This window comes from Vitis vinifera, chromosome 8 (assembly GCF_030704535.1).
Source record: "Vitis vinifera cultivar Pinot Noir 40024 chromosome 8, ASM3070453v1".
Taxonomy (NCBI): domain Eukaryota; kingdom Viridiplantae; phylum Streptophyta; class Magnoliopsida; order Vitales; family Vitaceae; genus Vitis; species Vitis vinifera.
In genome coordinates this window covers 2,066,551-2,083,375 of record NC_081812.1, presented here as the reverse complement: position 1 = coordinate 2,083,375, position 16,825 = coordinate 2,066,551, and the positions used below count along the sequence as shown (strand labels likewise).

Genomic DNA, 16,825 nt, shown 5'->3' with positions numbered 1-16,825 from the left:
ATATGTGCACATACCTATACACAAGTTATTTTTCAATAGAGTCCAATTATTCCTACCATTATGATATATTGATATCATAAAATACATTACGGAAAAAAAAATTCTTCTATATTATAGATGCATCATTCTTTATTTTTAAAATTAAAGAATATTTAAATTAATTTCATATATTTAATACTTTGATATTTTAAAATTTTAATTAAATAAAAATTTTCTTCCGACCCCTCATTTGAAGAGAACCATAAAATTCCTTGTCCAAAACATTGATTAATGATGTTCGGAAGCCTAACCATCCAACTATTCCTAAAGGTTATATTTGATCTTCAAACGATGGTTAGTGTTTAAGAAACTCTCGTAAAAAAAAGGATTTAAATTAAGTTTGATTCTCGAATTTTTGGACTTGTACCAATTGAGATTTAATCCGCCTAATACTTCCAAACATAAGTCTTCCAAAAAAATGGTACTTGTAATTTCTAATTTTTACAATGAGTAATCTTCATGGTCTTTGGATAATGATGTCAAGAGTTGATTAATGGAATGGTCTTTGTTATTTCTAATTTTTATAATAAGTGATGGTCATGGTCTTTGAGTAATGATTTTAAGAGTTGATTAATGGAGGAGGTATTTTATGATTTTATCAAAGTTAGGTGGGTTTGGATTCATTGGGTTGGATTTAGTTTTTGTTTTGGTGTGGATTTAAAATAAATATAGATCCTCAACTAATACCCTATTTAAATGCATTATTTATTTTTAAAATTCTTTAATCATTAAGGGTTTGTTTGGGAATGCTTTAAAAAATAGAACTAAAAAAATAGTTTTTAAAATGGTTCTCTGATATTTTTTAGAATAAAAATTTGTTTGAAATTTTGAAAATTTTTAACTTGTTTTCTATATTTTTTAAAATTAATTTTTATTTATGATGCTTTATTTTTAATTATTCTCCATACTTGTAGAATTATTTTTTAAAATAACTTCTCAAAAATAAAGTGAAAACAATTTCAAACAATCAAAATATGTTCTTCAAAAATACCCTATTTTTAGAACAATTCTCAAAAACCCGTGATTGAGAATATTGGATTACCAAACATGTTTTCATAGATATATATATATATATATATATATATATATATATATATATATATATATATATATATATATATATTGAAAACAATTAGGAAATAATATAGTGGGTGTTTAGTAAAAGGTAATACTTATTATTTAATAACTAAAATTAATTTTAAGTTAAATTATTATTAATACTCTTATTAAATGTGGGTAAATAAAATAAAAAATTTGAAATTAAGAATAAGTTAATTATTTTAATTTAATACTTAAAAATTATTTTTAACTTTAAGTTGTGCTATTAAGTTATTTTACCAAACATGTTTAATAACTTATTAAGTCATTTTAAGTCACTACAAGAATCAACGCGTGATCCAAATTTTGTTTTAATATTGAAAAACATGTAAAAAAAAAAAAGAGAAGAGAAGAGGGGTGGGGAAATAAAAATTAAGTTTGAATTCAATTTGTTTTTCTCCCTATAATTTATCACATTTCAAAATATTTACTTTTTTATTACTTTTATTATTATTATTATATTTTTCATTGCAAATCAATGCAAAATAAATAAGAGAATTTCAAAATTCATTTCTATTTATTTCTTTATGTTTGATATTTTATAAAATTCATTATCAAAAATTAAGATTTGTGCCTTCTCTACTACATCGATTTTTTTTTTTTCTAGTTAAAACTTTAAATATATTAATATCATTTATTTTTTAAGTTAAATTTTATTTTCTTATTTTCAAATATATTATATTTTAACCTTTGTTTGTAATTTAAAGTTCAAATGATAATTTTGCATGGATTTCTATTCAAATTGAGACATACCGTTCAATGCAAGAATGCCCTCAATTTGGACCTTGGAAGAGCAAAGGAAAAAAATGGAAGAAAAGAAAGAATGAAAATAATAATTAAAAAAATATTTAAATTTAACATTTTTTACATATTTATTATATAAAAAATGTAAATTTTTTGTTAAAGAGTATGATATGTTTATTGAATAGAAATTCTATAAACTTAAACTTTAAAAAAAAAAAAATTGATAATTTAACATGATATCAAAACTTCTTTTGATGAGAAATCATGTGTTCAAACCGTCTTTCCACAATTTAGATTTATCTCATTTATTTCGTTCTCTTTCATATTTGTATTTTCCCCATTTGCTTATGAATCCAAATTATGTCGGGTATGGACCGAGGAGGAAAGTGTTAAGAAACCCAAATAATCTTCCTTATATATTTTTTTTCTAGATACAATTGAAATATGAATCATCCATTTCATTGTCTTAAATTACTCATCTTCCCTTCTAAACAAAGAGAGATTTTCTTTGTTTACACTGCTAGGAAGGGTTTGAACTTAAGATATAATCAAACTCCAACCTCTTTCCTACCAAACAAGATTGTAGGATTAATTAGAAAAATTAGAATAAAGCATCATTGATTGCTTCAATTCTGTTTTTGTTTTTTTCTTCTTATTGAAAAAAGGTATCACTCATTCATGTTGGTGAGTCATTTTTAAGACCAATCATGATCATAACTTAAGTAAAAAGGTAGTTTTCATTATGATTTTATATCCTCTCATGCAAGGATCCCAACTCTTATGATCTTCAATTTTCTTTTTCTTTTTTCTTTTTTTTTTAAAAAATTCATACAAAATTAAATATCCTTAATATTTCTAAAGTTAATCACAATGAATATCATTGTCTTATCATAGGACCACTAAAAGTCAATTTTGCAAAATCAATCCATTTTTCCACCATCATCCCATCAAAGAAGACAAATGAATTAAATTTCAATGATTTTCTCACAAAATTTTAATTCAAAAAAAAAAAAACAACTTGAAAAAGAAAAGGTAAAAATATATTTAAATAAAAATGAAACAAAAATAAGGATACCATTGATTAAAAAAAAAAAACCTTAAAATAATTGATGGACATGTGAGAAGAAGGGTGTCCAATGGGCATTAAGAGGACAATAGTTGGTTAGTGAAAAAACCAATCAAAAAGCATAAAAAGAAAAAAAAAAGAAAAAAAATAAAAATAAAAGAAAAGGCGGCAAAAGCAACTGACAACCAACCCGAATGGTCCCACAAAATAAGTGAAAGCCCCACCTCAACCCCCTCTCCCCTTACAATCACTCATTCATTCCACGCTTCAAAAAGAATTTCATCATAATCAAACCCATCTGTCTCTCATTCTCCACTCTCCAAAATATATCTTAAAAAAAAAAAATTAAAGTGAGATAAATTGAAAGTATTTAGGTCATGTTTGGTTCTATATTTCTATATTATAATGTTTTTTTCTCATCTTTTGCTTTTTTTTTCTCCTTTTCCTCACTGTTTTCTTTCCCTCAAACCTTAAGCTTTGTTAGATAGAGGGTTTTAATCATATATAATTTTGAATGGAAACATAGATAGATGAAGAAGGGTTGTTACAGTGTTTTTAATGAATTCATATATATATATAGATATGGCAGTGGCATACAAGGAGAATAAAGCTTCTGCTTCTCTCTGCAAAAGAATGCTACTTTTGCTTTACATCTCAACTCCAGAGTGGCCCCTCCTTGAAGCTTCAAAAGCACATACTGATAAAGAAAAATGTTAAGGTTCTTGTCTCTTTGTGATTTGTTTTGGTCTCTCTTTGCAGCCCAACTCAGTCCATAAGAAATCTCTTGGTGTCTGTGAAAATGTGTGGATAACGTTTTCTGGCTTGATGGTGAGATTTACCTCCTTTTTTTTGGTGATCTGGCAGTGGAATTCAAGTGGGAACTTCTTAATCTGAGTTGGGTTGGAGTCATTTCACAAGCTTTTTTCATCTTTGTGAAGGGTTTCTCTTGATTCTCCATGAGTTAGGTATGCTTTTCATGAACTTAGAAATAAGTTTGTTAAATAATAGTATGAAAGTATAGCTATACTCCTGTTCTGTTTGATTGCTGAGAAATTATGGAGAGAGAAATGAAACCATGGAATCCTGTTGAGGGCGGGTTTGCAGTTGGGGTGGCTGTTCCATGACTCCAAATTTTCTTTCCTTTTCTTCCAATTTCTAGGCAGTCAAACAGAACATAGGGAATTGTAACTGTAATGTATATGCATCTCAAAATTATCTGAATTTTCTATTTATCAGTTAATTTTTTTCAGTTCATTGATATGGTTGCAGACATTGTATGTGAGTGAAATTCACAGAGAAGCTACCAACTCTATTGGTACTGTTTTGGTTTCATCCTAGATGATTATTACCTAGTTTGTTGATGGTATCTCTGCAAAATTTTCGTGTTTTTCGGGATTTCAGTGCTTTATAACTGCCAGTTCCTGCATTAGTATTGATGGCAAAAGGATTCTGCCATTGGGCACTCCTGGTTCTGGTTTTGATTTTGGGTTCAATCCGCCCTTCAGAGCAGCTCCCGTCCTCCCAGGCTCAGACCCTTATCAGAATTCAGGGAATTTTGAACTTCCCAGCCATTTTAAGCAGCTGGAATAACAATACTGACTTCTGTGACACTGAACCAAGTTCATCTCTTACTGTTGTATGCTATGAAGAAAGCATAACCCAGCTGCATATTATTGGACACAAGGGGGTTCCTCCATTGCCTAGGAATTTCTCCATAGATTCCTTCATAACGACGCTGGTTAAGCTTCCAAGCTTGAAGGTTCTCACATTAGTTTCTCTCGGTTTATGGGGTCCCATGCCTAGTAAAATAGCACGATTGTCATCCCTTGAAATACTCAACATAAGTTCAAATTACTTTTATGGTACAATTCCTGAGGAGATTGCATATTTAACAAGCCTCCAAACACTTATACTAGATGACAATATGTTCATTGGTGAACTTTCTGATTGGCTGAGCTTGCTACCTGTTTTGGCTGTTTTGAGTTTGAAGAAGAATTCATTTAATGGGTCATTGCCAAGTTCATTGGGAAGTTTGGAAAATCTCAGAATTCTTACTCTTTCTCATAATCGCTTCTATGGAGAAGTGCCTGATCTTAGCAGTTTGGACAACCTTCAAGTTCTTGACTTGGAAGATAACGCTCTTGGACCTCAGTTTCCTCGACTTGGCACCAAGTTGGTTACCCTTGTATTGAAAAAGAACAGGTTTAGTTCTGGGATTCCTGTTGAAGTAAGCTCCTATTATCAACTTGAACGGTTGGATATCTCTTACAATCGATTTGCAGGACCATTTCCACCATCATTGTTAGCTCTTCCCTCTGTTACTTATCTGAATATTGCAGGAAACAAATTCACTGGAATGCTTTTTGGATATCAATCCTGCAATGCTGGGCTTGAATTTGTGGATTTGTCCTCAAATCTCTTGACTGGAAACTTGCCCAATTGTCTCAAGTCGGATTCTAAGAAGAGGGTTGTCCTCTATGGTAGGAATTGTTTGGCAACTGGAGAGCAAAATCAACATCCATTCTCCTTTTGTCGTAATGAGGCTTTAGCTGTTGGAATCATACCTCACCGAAAGAAACAAAAAGGAGCTTCTAAAGCTGTTCTTGCGTTGGGCACAATTGGAGGAATTCTTGGAGGAATTGCACTTTTTTGTCTAGTTTTCTTGGTTGTTAGAAGAGTAAATGCCAAAAAAGCAACAAAAACACCCCCTACCAAATTAATAGCCGAGAATGCATCAACTGTGTACTCCTCAAAGTTGTTTTCTGATGCAAGTAAATCTCTTTCCCGCTCTCTCTCTCTCTCTTTATTTCATCCATTTTTTTCTGATTCTTTCACATTCATAATGCTGCATCCAAGAAACCTAGTCTATTCCTTTTGCTTTTTAGTTCTTCTCAGATAATTCTAAGATCATGGATGATCAAAATTTTTCTGCATTTATGTTTAAAAATATCCTTTTGTTTGACTTCCTTCCCATCCAATTTCAAGTTCCAAGCAGAGTTTTGATGAATCAAAAAGCCTTGTACCTACAAAGAAATGTATGAAATAGTGAAAACAATTGGAAGATGAAAGTCGAATCCTGATTACAGCCACAACTAATTCTTGATACTTATTATGTACACAAAATCTGACAGTGATTTTTTTTTTTTTCATTTGAAGGGTATGTATCTCAAACAATGAATCTGGGAGCCCTTGGCCTTCCAGCTTACCGGACATTTTCACTGGAAGAGCTTGAGGAGGCTACAAATAACTTTGATACATCAACTTTCATGGGTGAAGGTTCTCAAGGTCAGGTATGTGGATACATTATCATACTCCAACATTGTTATTTATCTGCAAGAATCTGCTCCATGAATTAGGTTTGATAAGTGTCCTAACAAATTCCAATGGAAATTTCTTGGTTAGCCATTGAGAGACTTCTCTTTTTCTGAAAAATCATGAGACAATTTAAGCTTCAAACTTGCATATGTTATCTTCAACACAATATAACTCAAATATCAACTCAAAAAAATAAATAAATAAATAAAATCTCACATTTTTTTAATTGCTCCAGAGCCTTGCCAATATCTAGAAGAGAATTTAACCATTTCTTGCTTCTTTTTCTTAACTATTATCATCTTTACTCAGTTCAATGACTTCTACTCTGTTGCTTTTACGTGTTCATAGAGCATGAATGCCATTATGCACTTTTGGAACTACATTTGTGTCAGGGATTGCATTGGTGAATCAAATACGGAAACATCTTGCCCTTAGATTCCAATGCTATAAATACGAAGTGCATGTGCTTACTGAGTTACTGAAACATGAATGTTTGTCTTGCTTCTGTTGTGACGTTAGATGTACAGAGGTAAGCTGAAGGACGGTTCCCTTGTTGCTATTAGGTGCCTAAAAATGAAAAAGAGCCACAGCACCCAAAACTTTATGCACCACATAGAGCTGATTTTAAAGCTCAGACATCGCCATTTGGTCAGTTCTCTTGGACACTGCTTTGAGTGTTACTTGGATGATGCAAGCGTCAGCAGAATTTTTCTCATATTTGAATACGTCCCCAATGGGACTCTGAGGAGCTGGATATCTGGTAATCCATGAACCATAACTACCTATATCGGTTCATTTGTACTTATTCAATTGCTCTCTCAGGATGGAGGATATGAAGTCACACTCCTTGCTCCTCCCTTATGTTAGGTCACACATTTAGGATGGTTGAGTTTATCATAATAACCATTCCTTCGTGGGAAATCTCATTGATCAAAATTGCTGTGAGCAGTTACTTCTACTAATATGATCAGTTGAATGATTCTTCACTTCTGTCAAATGTTGATACATAAAACTCCCCACGTATGTACCATAGAGCAGAGACGAAAAAGGGATCACTTCATGTCCTCCCTCCTGATTCTGTTTGTTACACACACATATATATATAGCACTTGTGTTTCTCGGTCTTACATTGTACTTGGCAGAGGGACGTTCCAGACAAACACTTTCTTGGACACAACGCATAGCAGCTGCCATAGGGGTAGCAAAGGGTATCGAATTTCTGCATACCGGAATTCTGCCTGGTGTATATTCAAATAATCTGAAAATAACAGATATTTTACTGGATCAGAACCTTGTTGCAAAAATTAGCAGCTACAACCTGCCTTTGCTAGCAGAGAATATGGGAAAGGTATGACTTACGAATTTTCTTTTATAAGAATTTTTTTCTTGAAAAGAACTCGCAGAGTTGATGGTTAACTATACTTGATATCACAGGTTAGCAGTGGAATTTCCTCAGGTGGTTCCAAAGAATTCAGTGTCAATGCCAGGTATGATGAAAAATATCCAAGTCTTAAACCATAGTTTCATAGTTCAGCATACCAAGACTCATATCATTGGTCCACAGGGTACAGCATGAGGACAAAATTGATATTTATGACTTTGGAGTGATATTGCTTGAGCTCATCATGGGAAGGCCGTTCAATTCCACGAATGAAGTGGATGTCATAAGAAATTGGGTAAGAGAGCATCGCTTCACTCTTTTTTAACTCTCTTCTAATTTCTTTGAAAGAGTCCATGAAATGTTCACTGCACCATACTTGATTTTGTAAAACAACATACACTGCATAGTCATCAACAATAGCATCCAAAAAAACCAATCCATCAGATTATATTCCTTCTTGTTTGATCAGAAGTATGTACCACTTCCTGTCTGTTGTATGAAGGATACCTTTTTTCTTTCTGGTGGTACTTTAGCATAACTACAAAGATCTCTCCTTCTCCAAGCATTGTTGTCTTTGTTTGTATAAATACTTGAAAAAGAGAGGCCTCTTTTTGGACACTTCAGAACTACAGTCAGTTTGGACACTTCAGCTTACTGAATGCAAATATAAAACCATATTGGTAAATAGACAGATAGAACTCCAGACCTCTAGTTAACCAGAAGTTTGATACCATGTTAAGCTACCAACTCTCCTATAGGTTTAAACTCTTTGGATTTAGGCTCATAATATCTATCATGCTCTAACAGTTCCTGGTTGCTCTGCAGTTACAAGCATGCGTAACAGCAGACGATGCATCCAGAAGAAACATGGTGGATGCTGCAGTTCACAGGACTTGCTCGGATGAATCACTGAAGACAATGATGGAGATCTGCATCAGATGCCTGCATAAGGACCCAGCAGAGAGACCATCCATAGAGGATGTGCTGTGGAACTTGCAGTTTGCTGCTCAGGTTGAGGATGCATTGAGGGGAGACTCTGACAGCAGTGATGGTTCCCCTGCTTTCCCTTCCTTGCCTCCACGCCTACGTCTCAACATTCATTAACACCAATTTTCAGGTTTGCTGCTTCCACATATATCATTTTCCTAGTTTGAGTTTCACATTATGTTATACAATCAATTAACTCAAAAGCTTAAATTTCTAGATAATGGCCAACAAAATATATCAAGTTGACTAGCAACTCAAAACCTTGTGATTACAAACCTCAATATAGAACTTATGGTCTCCCATCACTGTATGCTTGCTCAATGTTTAGTAATTTGTATGTAGAATATTGGAAAATTCTATGATAGCTCTTCAGTAGGATACCAAACATGTAAGTTAATCCTTGATATTTATTACTAAATCTGAATGATTAAAAAAAAGGCATCAAGAAATAGGACTTAAACTCGAATAATTGGGATTAAGGTACAAAGAAATAAAAATTACGCCCTATTTGGGATAGCTTCTTGTTTTTGGCTTTTGCTAGAAGTTAAAGTCGAAGTCAAAGTTATAATTAGTAAAAGTTCATATTGATATTGTAAAAATTTTGTTAAATATGAAATAACTTCTTATATAAGCTAAAATAGAACTTCTAGGAGAAACAATATTTTTCTCGTGTCTATATTAAGCTTTTTTAAGCTATAAGCTATTTCATTAAATTAGTTAAACAAATATAGCAACGAAACCACTTTTAATTGGTTGTCACATTTGATATGGTATCGAAAAATGGCTTTTCAATAACATAGAAAAACCATAGAATCTTTATTTATTGATTTTTTATTATTATTATTGTTTTTAATCCATATGCAGAAATATGGGAGTCACAAGAAGAAGATGAAAACCCAGAAATTAAGGTGACTATTTTGGAGAGAGATTTTTGGCTTTGGTGCAACAGCTTTTCTAGCAAGCATGGCAAGAGTGCCATGCTTGAAAGGTTATTGTATGGTTTTTCTTTTCTTTCTTCTTTTTTTTTTTTTTTTGTTCTTTTTTTTCTAAGTATTATGACTGTTAAGTTTGTAATTCTCTCGATTACCTTTTGGGATTCAAAATCCATTCCCCATCATGTTTCTAAAGGAGAAAAATGCCCTTTTTTTTAAAACCTAATTACTTGTTGATATTGAGTTCTTATCCTTAACTCTATGTTTGGTTCCAAGAAAGTACGAAGGAAATGAAAAAATGAAGGCATCACGATACATTTGTGATGCCTCAAAGCCAAGGCATCATGATCACTTCATTCAGGTACAAAACCCAACAAAGAAAAACCATAAGGGCATGTTAGAAATAATGGAATAGGGAATAGGAATGGGAAATCCATTCCATCACTCATTTTCATACGGTTAGTTATTAGAAATAAGAAATGAGAATTGAATGAACAATCCATTCTCATGGATATTAAAATTGGTTATTTGATTAAAAGAGTCATTGAAGACCCAAATTTTGAAATTTAACCTTTTATCTTAGTTCGACCTCATTTGAACAAAAATGTCCTCATTATTTTCTTATAACAATAACCCTCTCTTTTACACCCTACATGTAAATACTTGAAATAGTAAATGACATTAGTGTAAAAAAAATGGGTTATTTATTAGTAAATCAAATATGTGAAAATTATTTTTCTCAATTCCTAAATATAGGTATACATAGCAAGATTAGAGCTACTAATACAACAACATATATATATATATATATATATATTAAAAAAAAATTTTAAAAAAAAAGTTAACATCTTGTTTGGTTGTTTGCTCTAAAAATAACTTTTAAGAATAACTTTTTTCAAAACAAATAATAAAGAACAATTTCAAAAGTTTTAATTGAAAATATATTTGACAAGGTAGATTGAATATTAGTTGTTAAAAAATAGAAAGCAATCAAAATGTTGTTCAATTAGACAACTTAGAAATTAAAAAAAAAAGATTAAAAAACTTGTTTGACAATAATTAATTTCTAAAATTATTTCATTTTCTTACTCGTTTATATTTAAGTCATATAATTTTGAATGTTAATCAAAATATATAATATGCATTAATATTAAATTAGATACAAGCTTGTATAATTACAATTCATAGATATTAAGTAACAATCTTATATACAAATTAAGTCTTGACTAAAGTTGTACAACCTTTAAGATTAAGCTTATGTAACAAAATGTGTCTTCAAGAAGCCTTTATAAGTTTGTGTTATTTTCTTCCTCAGATGGAAAATTAGATTTCTAAGATGGAAAAACATAATAGTTTTTCCATGTTCAACCAGTCTTATCTTACCACCTTATTACAGCCATCAAATTTGTCATCCATTTAGAGTGAGTCTATTCCAAAATCTTTTACAAAACCTTGTTTTCACTTTGACATTGAGCAGTGGAAATATTCAGAGGACTCATATAACTCTCTTGGTATCCTAGACCAGAAAGAGTTGGAGGACACATATAGCTCTCTACATATCTCTATTTCTTGGAGGCATCAATCTCACTTTCATTAGAACATACAGTAGAAAATTGTTGGGTTCCATATGCTTTGGCTCTTGTACTCTCTTCTTCTTCCTTGAGCCGCAACTATAAAGAGTTTCAAGATTTACAAATTCATAAATGAAAATATTGACTATTAGAAATACATAAAAATAAAAAAAAATAAAAAATTAAGGCAAATAAGATGGAAAATAATTTGGAGAAGTGAGAATCATGTAATGCACAATATCACTAGAGACATTAGGTGTTTCCTAAACAATTCGTACCACATTTAGACAACTCAAGTTACTAAGTTAGCCTTCCAAACTTAAGATAGTAAAAGTAAGTAATGCTACTTGATATAGAAGTAAGAGATATTTTATTGCACTAGCAAACCAAAAAATGCTTAAAGCTTTCAATTTTTTTCAATGTTTAGCCAAATGAGGCATCCACTTATTTATAGGCATTTGTGGAATTCTATAAAACCTTTGATGATTCCTTGCAATTCTAAAATGTTCTAGAAAATTAGAAATTACCTAACATGTTACATATTAAGTTATATACAAGAGTTTAGAAGAACTCTCTAGAGTCTTCAACAACTCTAAGGAATCCAATTCTATTTTCAAAATGTGTAGATGACTCTAAGTTGATGTAGAAGCTTTTAGTATGTTCTTAAAGGGTTATTTGCTACTAAGTTTAAAGAAGGTAAATAGTAAGTCTTTGTATCTAGAACCTCATGACCCTTTATAGTGAGGGGTCATTTAGATATAATATGAAAATTAGCACCTATCCTAAAGTTCAAATACATTAGAGATAAACCAGAGAAGAGTTACTACAACTTTTGTAGTATCCCAAGTACCATTCTTAGGGATTGGCCTATAGAAATTGTCAAGACTAGGTCAAATGAGTTGCTTTTACTTCAATCCTAAAATGAAAATAGTATGTGAATTAATTTTTATGAGGTAGAGTTAAATAAAGAAAACTAAATTAATAATGGAACAAATATTGATTTTTAATTCAAATGATTCAAGTATGGGACTTTCCACAATCTAACTTTAGGAGTAGAAGCTAGAAAGAACAAGGGTTTCTTACATAGGGTAATCTTTAGGTTTTAGGGATCCTTGGTCGTTCACAATCAACCTGAACTCTATAACTCAATATTGTATCCAAAACCTTATTTTTGTTTCTTCAAATTAGATTCCTAAATACCATAAAGTGAATGGAATTAATTGCAAGTTCAAGTCTTGGTTATTCACCCTTTTTTACTTCTTATAGCTTTGTCTTAAGATAAATAACGATAGGGAAAGCTAGGATAATTAGTGATTAAAGGTTGCCAAAAATCATTAGTATTGGCTAATAGTCTACCACATCATTTCCTGATCTAACTAACATGGAGAAAACTATAGATTCATAAATTGTAGCCCAAACAATTCATTAACCTCATTGCTTTAATTTTTTTCCATTGTTCCTCTAAGTTTCTAACCGTTAGTTTTTCATACTTCACACCCTAGGATCACTTTTTAGTCTCTCATGGGAATGATGTCATCTTCACACTCCATAATAGAGTAAAAAGACATGTATTAAATAAAATAAAATAAAAAACTAAAAACAATATATTAAGTCAAAGCAAAAGGAAACAAACCAAACCTATTGTCTTTTTCCACCAAAAATTTCCAACTTCTCACCCCCCTAAAACCTAAACTAAGAGATTTTATACAATAACCTAAAATGTGGCTCACTTCTATTGGCCACTTATTACAAAGAAAAGTCATAAACAACCTAAAAGACTTAAAATATTATGAGTTCTAAATGAGTATCATGATTTTCGAATTGGATGAAGGCATATGGAACTCGTTTCAACGTGTTTTAGAGCTCAAAGCTCAAAACTCAAACCAGTGGTTGAGCTTGAAATTGGAGTGAATTTCCAAAGGAAGTTCCAAAATTACCCTACAATCTATTCTATTATAATTCATATATTCCATGCCACATATCAAATATGCATATAAGGAAAAATAACATATGTGAAAAAAAAAATTCCCATGGCCTTAAGAATCCTACTACATATTTAGTAAGCCCAAATATTGGATTTTCAAATATCTAAACACACCAAAAATACCTGAAGCAAAATTAGGATTAGAAAATTTTACAAGAAATCCTAAAATGCCCTATAAAACCCTAATATTGCCCCTATTGCTGCCATAACCACAAGAAGCATCACTAGAGCACTAGAAGGGCTTATGGTGTTGAATGCAATGTTGGAAGGGGTTTGAGCGCTCGATAACCACTCAAGCACTAATCTAGCTACTCGAGCTATACCATTGCATTCTCCAATCCAAGAGTGATTCAATTATTCTTTAGCCACTATTCCATTGAAAAACTTAGTTTTTTTTCTGATTGGGAATTCACCATGGATGCTCCTTGATTGATTTGATCACCTCAATGCTCTCAAGGGTTACAAAGATTGATAAAAAATAAAACTTTTTACATAGAAATGAAAAAAGCCTGTAATTCTTCAAATCAAAGTTTACAACTAATCTATGAAATTAAAAATATGATTTTCACAACTAATAAAAAAATCTTATACCCCTTTACAAGGTGTACAACCCATCTAAAGAACAAAAATAATAATCCATTCATTCAACCAACACAAAAGATAATAATATATTATGCATACATTCATCCTTAGGAACATGGAATGAATAAACAAACCTTAAAAAACAATGGTTAGCACATCTTAAAAAGGTTCTAGCATGTTTTTTCTTGGTTTAGGGCTTTGATACCAATTGCAAGGAATCTCAAATTACTCCATTCCCTAGCCTTATATCTAATTAGGTGCATGCAATCTTCCTAGGGCTATTAGATCCTAGCAAGCGAAAGCAAACATAGTAAAAAAAAAAACTATAAGGATCTAGATTTAAAAATTTAGATGTGCTCACTAAGACCTAGATATTCCCATATCTATTCCTACCAATGAAGGGTAAAATAAAAACTGCATAAGATCTAGTATAGTCTTTCACTCAATGACTCTTCCTTGAAGCTTGGCATTGAGATGGTGGAAGTCACAAAAGGGTGGAGGCTAAGGTTCTCTCTCACTTTCTTTAATGCACAAGAAACAAGAGTGTCAAGAGCAAAAACCTAAGAGGGGTACTTATACGCTTTCCATGGGCTTAAGTGACTTGAGCCCACATTCAATTTGGGTCACTTAATCTAGTCCAAAAAGGGTTGTAATTGATTAATTAGCTCAATTGGGCTTACTTAGAGTAATCAATTAGCCTAGTCTAGAGACACTGTTCACTAACTCCTATGCAACTTTATGTATTTACCAAAACACCCATATACACATGAGTGAACTAAGAATCAATCCAATCCTATAAGCTTGATCAAGAACCATTAGGACTCATAGGACAATACTAGCTCCATCATAATCTAATTCTAAAGTTGACTCAACATCTGGAGAGTCAAATGCACTCTGGTACCTTATGAAATTACAACAAAACATGAGATGCTCGATTCGATGACCTACTATCCATTGTATGTAATCTTTCCATAAATTGGTGTTTGTAATCTAACAAGGTGAATTCTAACAACCTCCCAAGATTACCTATATAGCCCTTGAGTTACAAATTTTCTTATTATGTGATCAACTAACATGTCCTAACTCACAAAAAATATATATCAAGTTCCACTTAAAAAAAACTCTCATGGTCATAATTTTTCTAAGCATATTTTCGTAGGATCATCCAAGAAGACACACTATCTCAGACTCTATGAGATATCATGGTACCTTTATCAAGAATACCTACTAACTAGTTTCAATCAATAATGATCTAATTCATACAGAATATATGACCATCTTAAATCTCACCCATAACTCAAAGTCATTGTAAGCTTTGGCACAAACTCAATATTCTCCCAAGCTTAAGAGACTATACAATATACCAACTTAGTGAAATCATGACTACTCGATAGTTGTAAACCCTCCATTTTGTCCTCCTAGCACATGTCCTATTAGTTGTTTGTTCGATACTTTACAGCAATTCCTTGGTGGCTCATTACTACTCATGTAGCTTATCTTTTCTAAACCACCTCGGAGACTCTAATTGAGAGATTTATCTTACCCCTTATTATGACCCTTAGCAGTCTTGAGTTAGGCCTAGGATTTTCCTTTCTGTTTGAACAACTCATTTAGATACACTTTTAGGATAGCATATCTAGGCACATTAGGCCCATTTAGATGCACTTGGTCCACTTAGGCTCACTTGGGCCCATTTTGGCACACCTTGGCCACTTAGGTTTACCTAGTCTTGCTTAGGTCACCTTTTTGGCACATCTTGCATGTCTCATGTGGCTTGCATGACTTGCATGGCTCGTTTTTGTAAAATCACATGACTTGACTTTTTATTATTATATTTTTGTTTATTTTGTTTCTTTTATTATTTATATTATCTGTTTCCTCCTTTATTTTATTTTCCTATTATTTTGTCACTTTTCCCTAATACTTGTACTTACTTATCTATTTTAATTTAATAATTTTGTTTAAATGTTTTGTTTTTATTTTTATTTTTATTTTTATTATCATTATTATTATTATTGCTTTTACTCATTTTTATCATGATTATTATTATCATCTTATTTAATCTATTAACTTTGAAATTTGGTAGGGAAGTCCACCAATGGAAATATTGAAGGAGATCACATGGGGCTGCATACATTGGAAGTGGTAGCCAGATATAGGAGGAGGGGATGAATTTATTTTTAGAAATGAGAGTTATCCATGTTGACTAACACCTTGTCCATTAAGGATTCAACAACACATACCATCAATTCGGGTCGCTTGCAGAAATCTAAAACACACACCATTGAAAGTAGAATCCATCACGCACCATTGAGAGTTTGAAGGAGGGCGGGATAGCGGCACACACAGCCAGTCGGATGTGGAATTCTTGGATTTGGATTTTCTTTGTTTCCTACTTTTCTAATATTCTCCACAAGCTGCCACTTTAGAGGGATACTAGCAGCAGCCCACTATTCTATTAAAGGGACACACCGAAATTAATTATTTCCTTTTAAAAAGAAACCTTTTCCCAAAATGTTCCTCATGAAAATCTATTTTAAAAATTCATTTAGAGTCCTTAGAATCGAAATCTCATTTTTTTTTTTTTTAATAACATGCAACCATGTTTTGATCGGTTCGCATCTTTCTCAATTTTCAATAAAAACTACGATTTTGAGTAAGACATGAATCCAAGCTTATGGTCCCAAATAAATGGGACAATTCTAGGCTAGATTTGTGTATATCAATTGGGGATTTGGTGAAACCCCTACATAAAATCATTTTTTCAAAACTCATCTTTGTTGCCACCTTTGGTACTTGTTGTAATCATATCTATCTATTTTTTTAGAAATTATATACAAGATGTATGTGATAATTGATGATTTCGTATACTTTGTTCATTTTTGCTATGCTGATTAGATAACAAGCATGCTAGGATTTCTTTATTTTATTATTTATTATCTAACCCATCATGTCTTGTGGAAGCACGTTACAAGTTACATATACTATTCAAGTATGCTTCTTACCTTCGTATCTTAATTCCATAAATTATGTATTGTTTTATATATGATCATTATGTATTGCTTCGTATGCGATTCTCAACCTATTCAACATATTTTTTTTATTGTTTGTTTAGTTTGCCATGTT

General features: G+C 31.7%; 1 protein-coding gene across 4 annotated transcripts; it reads left to right on the top strand.

Moving 5' to 3' along the window:
- The first annotated feature begins 3,263 nt into the window (after positions 1 to 3,263).
- Positions 3,264 to 9,788, top strand: LOC100243272 (probable inactive leucine-rich repeat receptor-like protein kinase At3g03770). 4 transcript variants are annotated; one of them, XM_059738871.1, is made up of 10 exons: positions 3,264 to 3,665; positions 3,812 to 3,912; positions 4,349 to 5,718; positions 6,104 to 6,237; positions 6,782 to 7,022; positions 7,405 to 7,610; positions 7,697 to 7,749; positions 7,827 to 7,938; positions 8,469 to 8,760; positions 9,495 to 9,788. In XM_059738871.1, the coding sequence occupies exons 3-9, from the start codon at positions 4,383 to 4,385 to the stop codon at positions 8,745 to 8,747; spliced, it is 2,361 nt and encodes a 786-aa protein (XP_059594854.1). In that variant the 5' UTR covers positions 3,264 to 3,665; positions 3,812 to 3,912; positions 4,349 to 4,382; the 3' UTR covers positions 8,748 to 8,760; positions 9,495 to 9,788. The 4 variants fall into 4 exon arrangements, with proteins under 4 accessions (XP_059594854.1, XP_010653177.1, XP_002269509.1 ...); XM_010654875.3 differs by having other exon boundaries at positions 4,217 to 5,718; XM_002269473.5 differs by having other exon boundaries at positions 3,264 to 3,912.
- The last annotated feature ends 7,037 nt before the right edge of the window (positions 9,789 to 16,825 follow it).